This window comes from Pteropus medius, unplaced genomic scaffold, assembly GCF_902729225.1.
Source record: "Pteropus medius unplaced genomic scaffold, Ma_sr-lr_union100, whole genome shotgun sequence".
NCBI lineage: Eukaryota > Metazoa > Chordata > Mammalia > Chiroptera > Pteropodidae > Pteropus > Pteropus medius.
In genome coordinates, this window is record NW_024349800.1 from 45,801,035 (window position 1) to 45,822,749 (window position 21,715).

Below are 21,715 nucleotides of genomic sequence, written 5' to 3' on the forward strand. Positions count from 1 at the left end.
TTTTAAATGAAATGAAAAAACACATCTCCAAATGAAATAACATTAGCTGCCTATTGGCAATTTTTAAGGATAAAGGTATAAATCACACTACTCAGATATCTAATCCCCAAATGAAAATAGCAACTGTAAACAGTGTGGTGAGTTTCCTTGCTAAAATTGAAAGACAACTAAAAAATTGAGGAAATGGCTCCTATGTTATCAGCAACTCAATGAAACCAGATACTAATTTTAGAAGTAATCCCCCTATAAATATAGCTTCATGTAAAAATGTAGATAAATTTAGATAATGTAAATGGCATGCAAATTTAATTAGGAACAGTAATCAATGGTACTTAATTGAAAGTACTATAAAATTTTACTGTTTCAAAGATAATTAATAATAGTGATTATGATAATAATAGCAGCTAACACAGAGAGCCCAGGTGCAGGAACTATACATACATTAACTAACTTAATTCTCAAAATCCTATGAGGTAGGTATTATCTTCATTTTCCACATGAAGAAAGTAAAGCTCAGAAAAGATGAAAAACTTGCTTAAGCTCCATAATCAGTGAAGTGAAGAGGGCAGGATGCATATGTAGTCATCCAACTCTGAGGTCCAAGCCCTTAGCCACTAAAATACAATGCCACTCAAAGGGTATCAGCCAACTGATTCTAAAATTTATATGGGAAGGCCAAATACCCAGAACAGCCAATACAATACTGAAGAAGAATAATGTTAAAGGACTATTAATACCAAACTTAAAGACTTAGTATCAAGCTACAATAATCAAGACCATGTACTACTGTCAAAAAAAGACATCGATAGAACAAAAATGGTAACAAAAATCGGTGCATAAAGCTTTCTAGCAGCTTTACTCATAATGGTTATATACTGTATGGTTCCAACACTATAACATTCCAGAAAAGGAAAAACTGAGGAGCCAATAAAAAGATGAGTGGTTACTAGAGGTTTTGGGGGAAAGAGAGGGAGGCTGGATGAATATGTAGAACACAGGGAATTTCTTAGAGCAGTGAAAATATTCTGTATGGTACTGTAATGGTCAAATGCATGACACTATGCATTTGTAAAAACCCACAGAATTGTACAATGCCAAGAGTGAACCCTAATATGAACTATTTAGTTAGAAATAATGTATCACTATTAGTTCAACTGTAACATGTACCACACTAATACAAGAACAAAGGATACTACCAGGGGGAGAGAGAAGGGGGAATTCTGTACTATCTGCTTAATTTTCTGTAAACCTAATACTGCTTTAAAAAATAGTCTATTGATTTAAAAACTACATAAAATTATAGTATTTTAGATAAAAATCTAATAAGAATATAGTAATTCAAGATATGTTGATTTTAAAATAAATAGTTATTGAGTTATCTCGAGAGAAAAACACAAAATGAGAAGCTATCTTTCCATTTTAAGAATAATGGACAGGACAGCCTAGTAGGCTAAAACTAAATAAAAAAGAGAGGGGAAAAATATATGACAAATTTGCAAGCACCTGTACAGTTGATAATTTTTTAAAAAAATTTTAATCTGGAAATAAATGGGCATAGAGAAAATATGACAGCTCTTCTAAAACAAATGAAATGTGATATTTCCTTTTATTCTATTGGTATTTATTTTAATCAATTAAGTTTGCAGTGGGAAGGGCCAATTGGGATCTTAAATTATGCAAACAGAAGATATTCTCTTCATATCAGGGAGAGAGGGAAACAAAAGCTGTGGAGACAGGAATAAGCAATGGACAAGGAGCCGCTGAAAACAGTCCCATATAAGAAGTGAAATTACTTTTTTTTTTTTTACAAAGAACTTTAAAGAAATTTCATTATTGTGTCATTTCTTATATTCATTTAAACTTAAAATACGTTTTTGTATGTTTGCTTTTTTCTTGACAATTTGTTACATAAAAATGTGCTCATTTTAACATCAAATTCTATGATATTAATATATCTGGAAATCTACACTTAAGCCTAAAACTTGGAAGATATTTATATCTAATTTTAGATTATTTGAGTATTTTTAAAGATTTATTTCTGATTATCTCTAAAGAAGGGAATTTGGAAAACTAAGGGAGAGCTAACTTATGCTTTATTTTTAAAGATATGCATTTTTAAACTAATATGTATGGGTGGTGAGTGAACAAAAGGAGTCAATAAATGTTAACTCTCTTAATGAAAACCTGCCTGTTAAAGTGTAAAACAGACCAACTATTTCAATCTTGAATTCCTTAATCCTATTTATTACCATGAAGAGCTTAATGAGAAAACCCTCAGGTATCTTTAAATGTAGCTCCTTTTCACACAGCACCACTTCATTGTTATTACAGGATTAAATGTGACCAGCCTCACAAAGGAAGAGCAGAGGTACCACACTGTTCTGCAACATCCTGTCTGCAAGAGTGCCTTGCAGCTCTAAAATTTTACTCAGCAAGTGCCAAGTGCAGTTCAATGCTACTGTTTACTACTACACAAAGTCATTATCCTGATCCTCAGATGTGCCTGGTTGCTAAAGTATGAAAAAGACCTTGGAATTGTTGACAATTACAGATACAGGTGTGCGGCATTACTATAATTATTCCAATAAAAAAAAAATTCTAATCTGTAATTAGTAATTAATACTAGGTAGAACAAAATTTCTCATTTTCTATATTTGAAACTACAACATTTCAATGGGAAAAAGGATATTCAAATGGCTAAAAAGAAATAGAACAGTTTAAAGGTTCATCAGTCAGAAAATTCCTAAGAAATAACCAAAAATATTAGGAATTGTGCGTGTGTGCGTTTGAGTGTGAGAGTGAGAGAGTGAGAGAGTGAGAGAGAGAGTGAGAGAGAGAGAAACATGATCTAGTATGTATAAAAGGTAAAAATAATTCTAAGACAAAAATGGAACACAATACCATTTGGCCTATTACTGTTAGAAGCTATCAATTTATACCTAGTAGTTAAAGTGAAATTTATCATGGATTACTAATAGAGAAGATCCATCCCTTTGGGAGAATTGAAAACTTTTGCCATGTTCAATACACAACTTCTCCAGGTTTTGTTCACTTCTTTTCTCTGAGTGTAACAGAAGCTCTCCATGAAGAGAAAAGATTCTTCATCATTTCTGTGAGCTAAAGTAAGTTACCTGATAACACTTTATTCCTGATGCAATGTAGGGTAAGAAACACTTCTCCTTTAATTATTTTAAAACTCTGACATTTAGAAACTTCGTTATTTTAGGCTAACATATGTAATGAGTATACATACATATCAGACAAATGATAGTTCACATTAAATATATGAGTTTAGTTATATATACATAGAAAATTTTAAAATATATTTATAGCTACTAAATATAGAATCATAATATATAAATGGCAGAATCAAATGTATGCCTTTTCATTATATTTTCTATTATTCTGTCCAACTGTTAAAATAATAGATTTGAAGTTCTACTAAATATATAGTCTATCATTTCCCACCATGTTAACTGACTAAAATAGAACCGCACACTAAAAATTATGTAAGAAAAAGAAGTATAGTAAATTTATTTACTAATTCTCTGTAGAGTTCAAAGGTACCTTTCCTTGGGATTTGTTTCATAATCAATTTTCTTTTTCTTTAGACTCAGAGATTGTCTGGGAATATGGGTACTTCTGTTATCACAATAGCAGAAGATATAAAGAAGCAAGAAGATATGTTAGGCATAATTGGGAAAGTACTTAATCTCTTGGTAATTGTTTTCATGTATATCTATACCACATTCTAATGGTCTCTTTCACAGGTCTGCATTCATGACAAAACCCAGCTCTAATAAGAATGATTTCTAAGACTGCTCTTTGAAAGTACATTTCCAGAAGATCATAACACACATTACAGGGTAAGTGGCTTGCTCTAAGCACAACAATGAATATGGACAATAAAGACTTACTGCCAGAAAACATACAAGACCTGGTTTTATCAACATGACACAAAAGCAAAAATGCTAAACATTTCTCTGAGAGCATATAGTGAATATACATTATTTATAATCAAATTGTATTTAGATTTGTTTTCTTTCAGTCCCAAATAATCTACCTAATATAAGAAAGGGAAATTTAGTCAGTATAGGAAAGAAGGCTAACAAAATGTACAGGAAAATAAAGTTTTAGAAGAAACGCACACCTTGTAAAGATTTTTTGGTAGTTAAGCAATTTAAGTAAAAGATTACAAGGAAAATAAACACAATATAGAAAAAGCATCTTGTTTTCTTTCTGATGAATTTGAAGTATATATTGTCTCATTTCTCTGATGAATTTTGGTAACACAAAATAGAAGAGACCCACCTACAGGATAAAAACCTCAACTCAATCTAATAAAATAGTATTACGTGTTTATGAAACATTAATTGAGTAGACTAAACTGGTATAAAATCAAATAAATTCATTGTGCAAATATTTAATTTTCAATTAAAGAATTTATCCATTCTTACTTTGGCTAACATGAAATATATGGAAACAAAGCAATCGTAGATCCTTAAATTACTTCTCTGTAATTCATAAATCCTTACAAGTGATTAAATACTAAAACTTAATCCATAATTATTTGCAATCAATATCCCTACAATTAATGTGGTTAATGTGAATATCTTAAAACATAATCCTATAACAAAATAGTTTTGCCTGGTAAACTAATTTATTCAAAAGAGAGTTCAAGTTTTAAGAGCTGACCTAATAATTTGACTTTATAATTATAACCCTAACTCTAAACCTATATTTTTTCTCTGGCAGATTAATAGTTGTAAAAATTATACATAAACAAAAGTTGTGTTTTTTTGTTTTTGTTTTTTAAAGGGCTGAAATAAACATTGAGTAGAAGAAAATACCAATTTTTTTCACCTAGAACCATCTTAAATTTTCACTAATATGTAACTCAAAAAATAAAGCAAACTATTCTTTGATATCATACATTTCAAAACAAAACATGACTCCAGTTAAAATATCTGCAAATGAGATTACTGAAACTATATCTTAAGTATATATCATCAAAAATGTTTGTCCATTAATAAAATGTTAGTCAGAAGTTGTTTTGCTACAGAGCTATGAATTTAGTATGTAATTAGCAGTAACTACATAATATATAAGTGCTGGAAGGGAAACATCAATGAGTTTTATATAAATATGATAAACATTTCTGTATCTGATGATTAACATGAAATTTTTAATCTCCTCAATTTTGCTATTATTTAATTTATTGAATTTATACTTCCCAACTGAGCCTTAGCCAAAAAATTGTTTTAGGGATTCATGTCAACCCTGGATATGCTGAACTTTGGCTCAAGTTAGCAGTTAAGTCAGACATGAGTCCAAAAGAATGAACTACGTGGAAGCCCACATCAAAGAGTCAAAGATTTCTAGCAAAGGATTAAAGTATAAATGTTTTTTACACACTTATTTACTTGCTCTACCCAGATGGAAGGGTATTCCATGGAGAAAAAAAAGTGTGTGTCTGTGTGTGTGTGTGTATACACAAATGTAATCTTTTAGAATTTCTCATGTAAACCCAATTTAATGATTGTTTTAGCCAATTCCTTTTTTATGGGGTCTTTTAAAAAGCATTCCACTGATTTAAATATTAGCTGTTTAATATTTAATTATGTAATGGCAATATAACTGACATTAAGTAAATGTGAGGCCCTTGAGTCTTTGAGCCGCTCTTGCTTGGGCCCGCTTCCACATCTGGAAGTGTTCTGTTGCTTTACTTTCCCTTCTAATAAAGCTATTCTTTTCTGCTAAAAAAAAAAAAAAAAAAAAAAGTAAATGTGAAAACAAACACAACTAATTCTTAACAGGTTTACAATTTAACTATTTGGAAAAGGAATATGTGTGTCTCCAATATATATGGTACAAGTCAAGTTATTTACAGAAGAAATAGAGAGTTATGGTTAATCTGGCAGGCTGGTTAGGTGGATTTTTATTAAGTAAGTTTAAAGTTTAACTGGACTACAATGCGAGAAGTGAAAATCAGCATTAGGAATACCAGTAACTAATAGGAAAGGAAGAACCATTCTATTTGGGGTAATCGAGGAAGGTATCTCTGAAGTGCTGCAGATATTTTACCATTATAAACCTATAAAAATCAAATCAGTTGGTAACCCATCTAAATTTTAATTCAGGCAACCTCTCTCCTCCCTTATAAAACTTACCAGTATAATTACTCAACAGATAATGTGGTATATTCTATACCAAAGATATTTCCACATAAGATACCTTTGACAAATTTGAGAATTCTAGACAAAAGGAATGAACATTCTGATGACCACCTATGTGTCAGACACACTGAGTGGCCAATAACATACTTAAAATTTTGGCACTATGTACTCTCTTACCAGGAACGAAATGGCATACAGAACCTGATAGTATCTTGTTTCTGAATCATAAGTAGAAATAAATATTTTTCAAGAAAACTGAGGCCATATTGCAACACGAAATTTAAAAAAAAAAATGGCATGCAATTCTACTTAGAAGAATCTTTTCAAATTTTCACCTATTTCTAGCAGTTTCTTTATTATAACTGCAAAGAAATGGCATATTACATCTCAAAAGTTTCAAATAAACTATTATAAAGAAAACTATAAATATAAAGTACTATGTGTTATGATAGCTCAATCATTTCTAATTATTTGTGTCTCAGGCATGTGTATTAAACAAAATTACTATTTTCATAAGTGAAAATATATTTCCTACCAGTATCAAATCAGTATTTTGCATTTAATAGCACTAATACAATTTCTAGCTTTCAAAGAACAAAGGCCCTTTGGTTGCCCTGAGACTTAAAAATATGGGTAAGTTTTCAATTGTACACTTACATTCAAGTAAATTTTTAGTAGTATCTTTTGGATTTAAAGAATGTGATCATATTTAAATTAAGACAGTTACTGTAACGACAAAATTAACTTTATACTCAAATAGTATACTCAACTTAAACTGAAATACTGAATTTATAAGGAATATAACCAAAGATAAGATATAATAATAAGAACTTCGGACACAAAAAATCCAGTGTGAAGATAATCAGATGGTATACTAAAGCCTGCAATAATCGGCTTTGCCCCACCATAGCTAATTATGGAAATGTCAAACCAATACTTTGAAATTCAGAAAATTTTAATACTAGTATATACCATCATTTAGCTAAGCAGCCAAAATAATAGATATTTATAATGTTCCCAATAAAAAAGTCTTGTGCTTGTTCATTCTACATTCCTCTATCACATACATTATTTATTCTTTTCTCTTTTCCATACTGATAAAATCTATCTACATCTCACTTTTGAATTTAAAAAATATGTAAATTTAATAATGACCATATTACTGCTAATAAGTTAAACTTTACCAAATGAATAAAATTCTGGATTTCATTTTTTCTCTTTTGTTCTTTCCAAATCTTTAAACTAAAAGACTGAACTGGATAACTCTAATTTCCCTTTCTACTTTGAAATGATACTTATATTTACCTCCATACTATGAAACTAGCACTAAAAATATATTCTTATAACACTTTAGTAAATGATTTTTAGCATGTTTCACTAAATTAATAGCAAGTAATTTAATGTGCTCAGTGGTACTGTTTACTGAACATAGAAACATGTCATTTTCAAAAAATGGAAGTGAGATGAGGTGAAAGTAAGGAGCTCTGAAGTAACAACATTCAACTTATTAACTCCACATTCATATATTTTTCAAAATATTTCCAGCCAAGAAAGAGGATCTCCATCTAGTGGCCAGTGGAGTATCTGCAAGCTTATTAAACAGCATAAATTTAAGTGACAGTGGCTAGAGAAAAATAATCCTTGTTTACAGTACAACTTTCAGAATAACATAGCTATAATAAATGTAAGTCAGAATGCTGAAATTAAAATAAACACATCCTTTATACAAAGATTTTCCTATCCTAAAATCTCTCATGAAAATAACTACTTTTATTCTATAGAAGCTTTTATCATTTTTTTTTTAAAGAATACTGGAAGGTAAGAAACCCTAATACGAAGTGTTCTAGTTTCTTACCTTGAAGCTATGGCTTCGAATTTACTGTTTCATAATTTTTCTAACAATTCTCTTAATAAAGTCTACTAAGTTCTTTAAAGAGAAAATTTTAAATTGTATTTTTAAAATTACTAAAATTGCTACATTTAGTTGCCTAACAGAGTTATGTTACTGACTTCATGTTAGTCCAATGTGCTAAAACCAAGTAAGAACACTAAGGAATGTCTTCATTTTATTGTGTTCTAGGACAGGTGACTACATAGTATCAAATTAGAGGCCACCCAAAACAACTAAATATTTCCAGAATAATTTTGAATAAATCAATCCATCAAACTCATACCTACATATATTGAGGGACAATAATATCTAATATTTAAACTGAATCTTATTATTCAAACTGATAATGATAAGTAAACAAAAGTATTCATCCACTAAGATATTTCAAAGGACTAATTACAATGTGATTTACCTGAATCATTTCGTAGATAAGATGACATGGCTGGGATGAGGCAGGACTGACTAAGAAGCTCCAGAAGAACAGAAGGAAGAGCATTACTGTTCTGTCCTCTGCTCTCATGAGATGACTGGGCTTCTCCATTTACTGCACCACTCGCAGGATTTATATAACTTGCAAGAACCTAAAAAAAAATTGCTGGATTTAAATTGCATTTAGGCTTCACATACTTCAGAAGCCATGTTTTGTTACATATCCAGTCTGAACAGCAAGAATATATATCTTCAACTAAATCAATGTCTTGTACTATATGCTCTAAAAATGAGACATTTTTTCTTTAGACTTTCAAAAGACAAGGATATGTTTTGAATGGTGAGGGACTACATATGACTAGACATATAGAAGCAATCTACCTAAGAACACAAATTTAAAACCTTAGTAGCAACTCTGACATTATTTGTTTTATTGAATAAATTCAATTTACAATTTGGAGATGATGGAATCTCAGAATTTTATACTAAAATGAGCCTATCATTCTAGAACTGCAGAAAATAAATGCTTAAAGACTCAATTTTAATCATTTAGTCGATGAGGGAACTAAAGCTAATCTTTAAGCAACTCCCCTTCTCATTTCTATACTAGTTCATCTTTCCTGATTCTAGAAAAGTCATAGAACAGCCTAAGAAAGAAAGATATAAATAATTTTTTTTAAAAAGAGTTGATTCAGCACTTTAGGTGAGAAGATGACTAGAAAAAGGCAGGTATTCTAGTTATTAAATAATTTCATCTTCGTCACTTTCTTCTCAAAGAAGCTAACTGAGAGGGGAAGTAGTTTAGAGTTACAAGTGGGGAAGAGCAGTTTTTGTCCAGTAGCATCTTAAATGCACTGAGAGGAAGGAGCATAACTGGCTTCATAAAAGTAGCTGAGGATGACTTGGACAGTCATTGATGCTTAAAAATCAATATGAATACAAAAAATAATTTAGCTATTATCATTGACAATATCAACTTTCCAAATATACCTGCAGAAGACAAGTAACATGTTCCTCTTCCAGCCTCTGTTTAGTTAAGGCTTGTTCCACATCCCATCCAGAAGCTGTAGAGCCTGTTCCAAAGCCAGTCCCTTTGGCCCAATATAACTGCTGTTCTTCTGTTGATGTAGGGTTATGAGAGCTTGATACCTGTGGCTTATAACAAAAATAAAAATTTATTACTATTTGGTGTTATTTATCCTTAAAAATATTTATCAGTAGAAATATAAATAGTTATGCCTCTATGGAAAAACAGTGTGGAAATTCCTCAAAAAATGAAAGAAAGAATTACTATGTGACCCAGCAATTCCACTCCTAGGTATACAACCAAAGAAATAAAAACTGATACTCAAAAACAGCAAGACTATTCACAATAGCCAAAAAGTAAAAACACTCACCAATGGGTGAACGAATAAATATATTGTGGTATATACATACAATGGAATATTATTCAGTGTATGAAGTACTGATATATACTACATGGATGAACCTCAAAAGCATTACACTAAGGCAAAGATGACAGGCACAAAAGGTAACATATTGTATGATTCCACTTACATGAAATATCTAGAGTGGGTAAATACACAAAGACAGAATGGAGACTGGTAGTTGCCAAGGGTTAATGGAAGGAAAATGAGTAACAAATATGCATATTTAAAAATAAATAAAGATTTAAAAATATTTATCAGGAAAAAATGGGGTAAAGCACTTTAGGGCTGTTAAGAGTCAATGACTCAAAATTAAAGAGAGAAAACAGTGAAAAGAATAGGAACATGAGCCAGATCTTTTAGGATGAATCTTAGTAAAAGCATATATCAAGAAAACTCTGTGATGGTATCATAAGTTTTTTATCACAGTAAGCAAGATTGCTTCTATTTCTAGAAGCAGTAATTCTTAATTTCTTCCTTGTTCAGAATGTGATGTATAGAAAAATCTCTTTTGAGAACAGAGAACATATTAAAAATGTAAATAATGAACAGACAGAAAAAAATGACAGAACCATTGGTCTTTGAAAATAACCTCAAACTCTGTAAAAGTCAACTCATTATTATTTTTGTGGATTGTAAAATTAATTTTGTAATGACAATCCTCCTTTAAAGATTTTTCATTAAATTTAACATACTATGTACCCTCAAAACATTTGCAATTAAATATTAGTTTAAAGGGTAACTTACAAGTAATATCTTTGTGTTTTCTTTAATGAGAATATTTTCTAAGGAATAATACATACAAACAATACTTTTATAAATTGATGTGCAATATAGTTTTATGGATCTAAGATTGAGGAATTCCATCTTTTACATTTTATAAGATAAAATGTTAAAAGAAATCATGAACATTTTATTACCATATAAACATTTACCAGTAGAATGATAAAGGTTGTTAATAAAAACAGCTCTTTTTAAAAAAGATTTGAAAATGTGAAGTATAACAAATACAGAAAGAACACAAAACAAATAGATCAAGTTCAATTAATTGCAAGCACTTATTTAACTGTGCAGCTCAAAAATTAAAGATCATTGCATGTAAGAAATTGTCCTCGTTCCATTTCCTATTTGTCACACCCTCATTCCTCTACAAAGCTAATTATAATTCTAATTTTTATACTCATTACTTCCTCATTCTTCTTTATAACTTTACCACCTAAGCATGAAACCCTAGTCACCAGAGTTTTACTTTGTCTAATTTTTAAACATCATGCTGTATAAATTCCTTTATGTCTGGCATTTTAACTGTACTTGTGAAATTCATTACATGCAGTTGGCTGTTATTTGTTTTCTTTCAACAGTTTACAATATTCCACTACAACTTACTTGTCCATTCTATCGTTTTTACATTATTTATTTTATCCAATCTACTGTCTTTATATTATTATAAAGGATGATGACGTAATATCTGTGTTGTGTTTCAAATTTTACACCTTCTGATGGGTGTGTAGTTGTAGTATATTAAAGGTTTTTGTTTGTACTTTTCCAATAACCAATGAAACAGATCATTTTTTCACATTATTTAGATATTTAGATAGACTCTTTTGTGAAGTACCCATTCTACCATTTCACCTATTTCTCTATAGGGTTTTCTGCCTTTTTCTTTTGTAATTTTTGAAGTTCTCTGAATATTCTTGATACAAGTTCTTTATCAGATAGTCACAAACATAGTGTCTCATTCTGTGGCTTCCATTTTCACTCTCTTTTTAGTGTTTTGGATGAAAAAAAGTTGGTAATACACTGTTTCTTTTAAAAATTTTCACATATTTTATGTACATATTTCTTCAGATTTATTCACAGGTATTTTTTTGTTACTATTCTAAGATATCTTTAATAAGCTCATTTTATGTTGTTGCTGAAATATAAATAACTTTTTATTTACTGTACCTGAATATTATGTCCTCATTAAACTCACTTATGCCATTAACTACTTTGGATTTTTCTACAGACATGATAGCATTATCTTGAAATAATGAGGGTTATTTCTTCTTTTCTTTGTTTTTTTTTTTTTTCTTGTCTTACTGTACTGGCTAGAAGCTACCATTCAATAATATGACTCTCTAAAGTTCAATTAAGGAAAGGAACAAAAATCACAGTATAAATTCAGCATATCCTAGTAGCTCATTAAACTATTAAATCTTTCCTGCTTTTCAAGTAGATGGGGTAATTCATAGTTTTCTTAAAGAGCCTGATAGAGAACAATTAGTTCACAGTGTCTCTTTTAAATATTCTTTGCTTCAGGGGCCAAAAAGGAACACACAAGTCTCTGAAATATTAATTACTTCAGAAAAATCTATATTCTGTACTCTGTGAATCTGACTTAGTTTTTCATAATCTAAAGAATTAAACTTGAACCTACCTCTGCTTGATTGAGACTAGAGTTTGGAACCCGCGGGGCATGGTGGCTCAGAGCAGAGAGGCAGACAAGAATGAGGTGTAGTGCTCCAATTTCCAATGCCATCCGCCTTAGAAGCACACCATCATCAGTTGTCAAAGGTGTAGTGCTAAATAAGCTACGAAGGACATGGAAAGGAAGGGTTGGAAGCACATTGGCTGATGGAGATTGTAGAATATGGCCTAGATTAAAAAAGAGAAGAACTCAAAATTAAAAATACTTGAAAACACAATAAGGAAAAATATACGGAATCACAAATTAATGACAATGTAATAGAAAATTATACCATTAGAAAACAAGCCAAAAACCACAAATATAATAGTAGTATCTTAAAATTTAATATAAGTAGCATCTGTGAAAGCTCTGTAAGACACCATATATAAAACTCCAAAAAGAAGTTGAAATATGTTCATATAATAGTTAGACTTTCAAATTTATTATAAACTAAATTTTAAACTAAAACATAATTTTAAAAGAAGCATTAAAAGTTTCTTACAACAATATGAAAATAATTGCTTGCCTTCGTTGTAGTTTCAACCATGAACAGATAATGAAAGAATGAAACTATTTTGTTTTGTTTGAAATATAGCTTTCTAGCTAGAAAAAAAGTGTCAAATGCAAAAACAAAAACAAACAAAAAAACCCCATTGCTACATGAATTTGTGGATGAGACAATCACTGCAGAAAGGAATATCAGATCAAATAATTAGAAATTCCTGATCTACTGAAGTACATGCAATTTATGTATGAAACCAAACAACCAGGACTATTTAGTATGTAGCAGCTGTAATTTAGTAACGACTATTTTTTAAAAACTAAAATAGTTTAAACATTTTTAAAGAATCTTATCAATATGAAAATGCAAAAGAAAAAGTATATGCTTTGAATGTTCAAAAGTTTCAGAGTTACAGGATTCACAAATAAACTCAGTTTTATTAAATGTACTTTGTGGTACAGGGTCTAATGATCTAACAGTGAATTCTTTCTAAATGGCATGTGAAAGCTATCACCTCTAATCAAAACCATGACTTTAAAATAACAAAAAAAAATTAATTTTCAAATAGAATGATCATTAACCGAAGAAGTAGAAATAAATCAAATGAAAATCTACTTCACAGGCCATCCTAAGTGTGATTTTTCTATTCCCTTCTATTAAATAAAATTGCCAGGCCAATTGACAAAATCACCATAGTTTTCTATTATTATTCTATATTATTGTATTATGGAACATATGATCATATGTTATTTTCCTCATTCTGTTCTCTTTAATCTAAATATTGGTACCAGATTCACTTTCCTAAAAAATACTCTCATCACATCACTACTTTGTTAATGTTTTAATAAATCTTCCTATTCAGAATAAAATCTGAATTTCTTAATTACCTTTCTGTGATCTGTTGCCAGTATCAGCTTTTAAAATGAACTCTTGATGTTGCTTTTTAGGCAGATTTTCATCTGCTAACTTATCACTTCTCATATATTCTAAGCATACAAATACCACTAAAACCATTCCTTCTTTCTGACATAACTCAACTCAACTGCAATCCTTCGTGGCTTCATTAAAAACTGCTATGCCACTTTATTCACATCACTGGGTAGAAAGGAAATCACCTCACACCTGCGATACTCCATAATGCCATACCTCTCTCAAGGCTTTTATAACTTATGATGTCTATATGTTTATATACATTCCTCATTGCTGTTAGTGGAGGACACTGGCTACTTGTGGCTAGGATCTAAATACCTGCCTCATCTTTAAATTCCTCCAACAATGTCCAGCAGTTTTGTGAGTACTCAGTAAATAACTTTTGAATGGATAAAGAAATTAAAATGAAGATAATCTTTAGGATTTATTATATCTATTATTGGAACTAAGTTGCCCATAACAAATCATCTCATAGCTTAACTATGAAAGAAAGGAATGATTAATAATAGGCAACAATCTAAATAACTTTTAACAGAACTCACCTATGTTAAGTTTCATTAATAACACTAAATACTTACTTCCTTCTCCATCGTCTGTCACTCCCAATACCAATCGAAGAAGGCACTGGGCATGTTTTCTCTCTTTCAGTAGCACTTCAGCATAGCCCGGAAGACGAAGAAATAATCCAAAAGCAGCCAAAGAATGGGCAGGTATGGGAGACATGGTCTGTACTGCTGACTTGATAGGTGGAGGTTCAGCTGCAATGGTTTCTGGTGCTTCATAAACTAATTCCCCTGATTGTTCAATGGTCACCCATTCAAACTGATCACTATCCTTTGGCTTTTCTTGAGTGGTAGATGTTACAACTGGGGCACTCACCTAAAACAAACAAACAACACTTTCGTTTGGCTGTATGCATGTTTCAAAATCAAGTTCAAATTAATGACTTGACTTCAAATTATCTCTTTAAAATACAGAAATATAAATATCAAGAGAGACTTTTTTTTTCAAAGAGCTTCCAAACACAGGAGTTACATGATATCATGAGTATGATGGTGTCTGCCAAGTATTTCTACTTCGAATTTACTATTTTCTGCTTTGTAATTAGTTAAGTATCTGTAGACAGATTCTTTAGACTATGTAAATATCTTGTTTCTCACCAAACTTTGATCTGTTAGAACTAGTATTTTTATAATTCTTGCCTAAAACAATAATTACTACAGTGGTTGCCAAATGGTGACTTTCTAATTCTATCATTCCTTCTACATTTATTAGTTGGCACTGAAATGTAACCAAAAATGTTTCCTTCTTCTTCATCTATTTACTTATTCATTCATTTCTTAATTTATATCAACATGGATTCTAATTTTATTCTATAGGTTATCATCTGTTACTATACTATTATATTTGATGCCCTGATAGAATTGGACTTGGCTAGTATGACCCCCTTAAAGCAGGCTTCTGTATCTAGTCTGCAGGATATGGATACAAATCCCCTGCCCCAATCCTAGAATTTTTCCAAGGAGCCCAGGACCTGAGAATGTGATCCTAATTGGAAACAGGGTCTATGCAGATGTAATTAACTTAAAATGAGGTCATATTGGATTAGGGTAGACCTTAAATCCAATGACCAGTGTTCTAATAAGGACAGTGAGATACAGACACCCAAGAAAGATGGCTACATAAAAACGTAAGCAGAAACTGGAGTGATGCAGCTATAAGCAAATGAATGCCATTCACTGTCAGCAACCATCAGAAGCTAAGAGGAAGGAAGAAAGGATTCTCTCCAAGAGCCATCATAAAGAGAATGTCTCTGCTGATACCTGATTTTGGACCTATAGCCTCCTAAAGCATGAGAAAAATTTCTGTAGTTATAAGCCACCCAGTTTGTGGTCATTTGTCACAGCAGCCCTATGAAATCAACACAGGTACATATGTACTGAGAACATGTAATTAGAATAATTCCCCTACCTTCTTCAACAAACATAAAGAGCTTTGTATTTATAACTCTCTATGCATCATACTTCCCCCCACTAATAAAAGCAAACTGAATATATGCACATCAATAACAGTAACATTAATGCGCAGGTAAAGAAGTAAATGTTTTTTTAAACTATCTAAAAAAGAAATGGCCCTAAAAGTGGAATAAAAGCTATTTAAAAAACATAACATATTTGGGTAGAAGTATACACTATTTTACCCTCCCATTTGCAGTAGCATTCATAATTAATATCATACCTAAAGAAGCATAGAAACAAAAGTTACAGTGTGACAACCATAAAAATCAAGGTAAATACTACAGTGTAATCAATTAGGCAAATATGCTCAGTCTTCGACATTTCTTCAAGACCGACTAATTCACATAAAGCTCTGTGTAAGTGGAACTTTGAAATTATATATATACATAATACTCACAGAATGTAAGTGAAAGGGTACTTCCAAAAGCTTAATATAAGTTAAAAAACAAACAAAATATTTCTCAATAAAACTGAAAACGAGTTTATAAATGAAAAGAAAAAAAAAAGAACAAAGAGCAGTAAATTGAATTGATATAGTTAATTAGAAACCTTATCTTACCTGTTGAATTACTTCTGGATAAAGCATAGGTAATCTTTCTGCAATAAGAGCCAGTCCACCCATTCCTGCAAAAACTTGTAATGGTGACTGAATGGGACAGGTTTCAAGTAAAGATTCATCCAATAGTCCATCCATACATTCATCACTTGGAGTGAGAGCCTCATCTTCCGGACAGCTACCAAGTAAATCTCCATGATCTAAAACAATAAATTATAAAAAGTAATATTCTTCCATTTACAAAGCAGATATTGTCATGTTTCAAATCAAAAAAAGAGCATATAGTTCAGTTATCACGATACAGCTGTATTAAGGCTAGATGCTACAAAAATGTTTAAATGACTTTTGATGTTGCCTCCTATAGTCTTGCTACTCAAGGTGTGGTCCATGGACCATTAGTGCTCTGGCATCACCTAAGAGCTTTTGAAATGTAAAATCTCAGCTCCCATCCTAGGCCTACTGAATAAGAATATGCATTTAACAATGTTCTGTATGTAGGTAGTTTATAAGCATACTGAAGTTTGAAGAGCATTGTCCTTTAGGGCATAGCTGTACATTACATTCTATGTAAAATAAGTAAGTCCTCAGAGACTCACAGCAAACATTAATATATGCACATGCAATGCTCTAAAGCTCCAATTAGGAAAAAGTGAATAATAAGAAAGACTTCTTACTGAAAACTAAAAATTATACCATATTGGTTTAGCTTTGAATTATTCATAAAGGAAAACCAAATGGTAAGTATATTCACACATAACCAGACCATATAAACATTAAAAAAGACAAAAAATCCTGCTGAAACTTTGGGTAAAGGAAATGTACTAAACTTTACCAAAGAATACAAAAGGCTAATAATAATTAAATATTGAACTTTAACCATAAAAAGAAAGGAAAAATAATATGATACCATAAGCATGCTAAAAAAATCATTGCTTAAATAGCATTTATAGTAGTGAAAATTGGAAAGAATCAGAATGTTTCAATAATTGGGGAACAAATCGATTCTGTTATATCTACATGAAAAAAGCAGGCAATAAAAATTCACATTAGAAATATTGAATGGAAAACATAAGTAAAAATAAAAATGTATGATCCACTTTTGTCTGAGGGGAAAAAATGTTTCTGAGCATAAATACCACTCTACATAAATGATTGGTAAATTGAAAACTGTAAATTGGGATTCTCACTTTGATTACAAAATGATACAGAATTCACATATCTCATGCAGAAATAACATTAGAAATTAAAGCACATGCGCTCATAAGTGATACTATAAGAGGAATTAAGATTAATTCCCAATAGTAAGAATGGCAATTTTTTAATATTTACAAATAACTCAGCCATAAAGAAAAATATCTTTATCATAATTTGATGTACAAAAAAAGAGGTAAGTTAAGTCATCAGCTATAGAAATTCCTGCCTCCTCGGAATACAGACTAGAATTTTAAAGAAATATCATACACATACCTTTTTCAGGGTGTAGTCTTTTAAAAGAATCTGTTTTTGACAGACTTGGGTCTGTGATAACTCTTGATCCCAATTTAACAGTCAGATCTATTGAGCGGTAACCCTGAGGAAGTTTTCGGTCATATAGGAGAGTTAAAAGCTGGGCAAGGGTCATTTCAGCTGGCAATGGCTGGCCTAAAAATGACAGAACCAAGTTAAACCTGGAATCCGCGAGGGAGACATTTACTTGATTCAATTTAATCAATTACTTAATGATTTTACTGAACTATAGGTGGGAGTTTGATTCTGACACCAAATTCAAAACAATTTAAAATCAGCCCATGCAAAGTTTACCAAAATTAAATCTATTTCTGACACGTGTGAACAATAATGTCTGTAGAAAGTGTTAATTAGTCACTAACCAAATGGTGGGCCAAGATGTTCTGAGCCACAGCAGATAGAAACAAAGAAATAGATATTCCTATAAATCTGGGGTTGACAAATCTTTCCTATAAAAAGCCAAATAATAAATATTTCAACTAAAGGAGACCAAGCAGTCTCTGTTGCAACTACTAACTCTACCACTGTAGCATAAATAGAGCTATGGACAATACAAAAATAAATGGACACAGCTGTATTTCGATAAACTTTAAGAGGCATCCAGTCCACAAGCCATAGTTTGCTGACCTCTCCTAGATTTAAGTCAACAATGTAAAGCTAAAAAAGAAAACCCATTCAAAATTAGTTGAAAATTTGATTATGATACAGTACAAAAATAGAGGTAAAATGGTTATCACCTTGACCAATAGAAAATACTATGGTCAAAGAATATGTTTTAGCTGAGGAGAAAATACTGCTTAACCATTAGTGATATATCTAAGAGTTCTACTGCTAGAACTAGTTATTTAAAATTTGCCTCATAATGCTTCGTATACAACTTGTCATGAACTCCCTAAAACATTAATTTTACTTATCATTTTATGGCACATTGAAAGCAAAATTCAGGAAGCTAGTAAAGCATAAATATGCAACATGGTGTTAAAAGGATATGTAATAGGCTAATCTCTTTTTTTGTTCTCACTTCTTTTGCAATTGTATGGACAAAGTCAGTAGCTCGTTTATCTCATCAACAGCATCTGATTAAACATGATTCTGGAGATTACATGTCTGATTTATATAGTTGTAAAATTATTAAATTTCTTAAAGATATTTTATTATTGTGAACATTACCTGCCAAGAATTTGTGGAACAGATGAAACACTGGAACAGTAATTATTTTGTTGGCAGTCTCTGCTCCTGAGGAAGCACTTCCTATTTTATCAGGCATTGTCCTTCCTCTCCTGGATGGTGGGCGAGGTGGTGTAGCTGACACAGCACGTTTAGATTGGGATTTTAGCCCTAAAAGTAAAGAATCAGTAAAATTCTATATAGCCAACACATTAATGAAGTAAAAGTATATTTCTATGATATTTTAATAAAACACCACATTCCTAATAACAAAAGACAAAAATAGTTATTCTAATATCTGATCTCTTGACTTTATTTGTCCTTCATGACACTACATGAATTATTTTGGCTGCATTTGTAACTATTTGCCAAGAAAGTAAAAAATATGGCTAACTACTACAGCCTATGAGATACAGATGACCATCTATTTACTAGAAAGTGGTTTTGTGCAAATGTGTGTAGGAAATGTGCTCTTAATTTTCTCTGAAATAGAACAAATTAAACCAATACAGAAGTCTACTATTTGAGAAGTAAGGGAACCTACGCTGAGCATTCTCTTTTGAACTAAAATCATCACACTGATGTGAAAGAATATATCTTCCAAAATTACCAGTTATCTTGGCCATTTTTTCTTCTTCTTGCACCTAACAGTAAAAACTCATTTTTCAACCAATTTTCTTTTATTTTTATTTTCTAATTTTATGTAATGAACACATCAAAACATAAATGAAAACTAGGGACTGTTTTTTCACTGAGCTTTTGCTTTTTTAAAAAACAGGAAGGTTATACAAAAATTTGTTAACATTTAGTGGATTTTTAAGAGTGTAATTCTCTGTATGCTGTCAAGTTAAAATTCAATATCTAAACTATTCACACAAGTTCATTATCTGGTGAAATACAGTCAGCTTTGGACATAAAATAAGGTTAATAATTCCACTGCCAAAGAGTCATGGATTTCTGGTATAATAGTTTTATAACTAATATGAAGACATCATGATGTCACTTTTTGTATTAACACTTTTTATTACATGTAGTTTCTATAAATCTAAATTGTTGTATTTTATAGAAAACCAAACAAAATAAAGAGTATAAAAAACATAAAGCATACCTGAAGCAACAACAACACTATAATTGTCCTGAAATCCATTTTCTGCCTTAACTTTTTCTTTCTCTTCATGGTTTTTCTTTTCTTTGTCATCTTTTTGTTCACTAATTAGTTTAGCAGTAATACTTGGTGTATCTGTAAGACAATATTATGTAAAATACATTGCTTTTCAAAATCATTAAGAAGGGAAACTATAATATCTGTGGAAGATTATACAAGATTATGTTATCGCTAACATATATGCATTGTAAATGGATTTAGAAGAAATATTGTGAGGCAAAATCTAATATTTAATCTTTGCAAATATCAACGAAAGGGACTTACCACTGTACTAAAGTCAGGACACTTAAAATCCAATCTCTAGAAAATATTATGTATTACAATAGTACTACCTCTAGAGGCAATGAAAACCATTACCATGAAAAATTTGCTTTATTTTAAGCATAGTTCAATATGCTTGCCACCTAAGTCTAATTTGTTCCTCATAACATGTATATCAAGAAAGAATATTATTTTCAAAAATAAGGGACAGCCTTAGCAAGATTACTGATAACCTGTAAAGGGCAAATATGGAACTGAAGCTCAGGACTCATTCTAAAGCATTACAGGAGACTCCGACTTATTCTACAAGTGGGAATGTAAAGAACAAATTTCAGTAACAAATTTCTTGTTTTGTTACTTTTGTTTAGTTAGGAATCTTATATAACAAAGTAACATATTTAATAGTACTTTAAGAAATTCAAAAAGCTAGACAATCTTTTCTAATATCAGAAATATTTTTCACTAAGTGGTTATGATGGATACAAATTCTCTTTTTACTTTTCTTTTTTAAAATTTATTTATTTTTATTTTTATGGTGACACTGGTTAATGAACTTTTTACTTTTCTAAATTAACACAATTATGATCCAATTATTTATTATGTTAAAAAGGTGCAATGATATGATAAAACAGCATCTTTTGTATTACCTATTTTACAGCTATCTTTGAGTATGTGAAAATATCGCAATGACCTCAATTTCTAGAGCTTCTTCCTAACTGCAGATTGCCTTTTATAAACACCATAAATAAATACATAATGCAACAATGTATTTTACTTACAAAAACCACCAAGCAACCCAAAATGGCAAACATAGTTACACAAGCCAGAGTAAAATATTTAAGTAATAATTTAAAAACCCCTCAAACAATTATTTCATAGCATAATCAGGTAAGAAAACATAAAGATCATTAGGTGATAAGAATTTATATAGTGTTATCTCAATAAATGCCATTCAAATAATAAAAGATATCACTAAGAAAAAGTTTTCTCAACTTTGTTTTAAATTGTTCTGGTCTGGAATCCATTCTGGCCAAGAAAAAAAAAGCAAGACCAGATTTACTCTCCCCACCTGAAATAACTAGAAATTAGGAAGATATATGAAATAGCAGTTTTCAGACACTGGGCATCAGGAAGGCAGGACAGTGATACCTGCGAGTAGAATCAGATGAGGTGAACCCTAGGATTGTTCCAGTTTACTGCCTAGTTTCCTAGGCCACCGTTCAGCACAACCCAAGTGT

The 21,715-nt window shown here is 30.9% G+C and overlaps 1 protein-coding gene across 11 annotated transcripts in view; it reads right to left on the reverse strand.

Annotated features, from left to right (window-relative positions):
- BIRC6 (baculoviral IAP repeat containing 6) overlaps positions 1-21,715 on the reverse strand; it is a 190,170-nt gene that overhangs the window by 40,935 nt on the left and 127,520 nt on the right. For all 11 annotated transcript variants that reach the window (XR_005658299.1, XM_039887450.1, XM_039887449.1 and 8 more), the window contains 8 exons: positions 20,160-20,291; positions 19,055-19,222; positions 17,846-18,019; positions 16,382-16,578; positions 14,383-14,683; positions 12,343-12,560; positions 9,487-9,651; positions 8,480-8,648 (listed from right to left, as the gene is read on the reverse strand). Coding sequence is in view for 10 of the 11 variants with exons in the window: in XM_039887450.1 (XP_039743384.1) it covers positions 8,480-8,648; positions 9,487-9,651; positions 12,343-12,560; positions 14,383-14,683; positions 16,382-16,578; positions 17,846-18,019; positions 19,055-19,222; positions 20,160-20,291 (1,524 nt within the window). In the remaining variant the exon portion in view is untranslated. The remainder of the gene's footprint in view (positions 1-8,479; positions 8,649-9,486; positions 9,652-12,342; positions 12,561-14,382; positions 14,684-16,381; positions 16,579-17,845; positions 18,020-19,054; positions 19,223-20,159; positions 20,292-21,715) is intronic.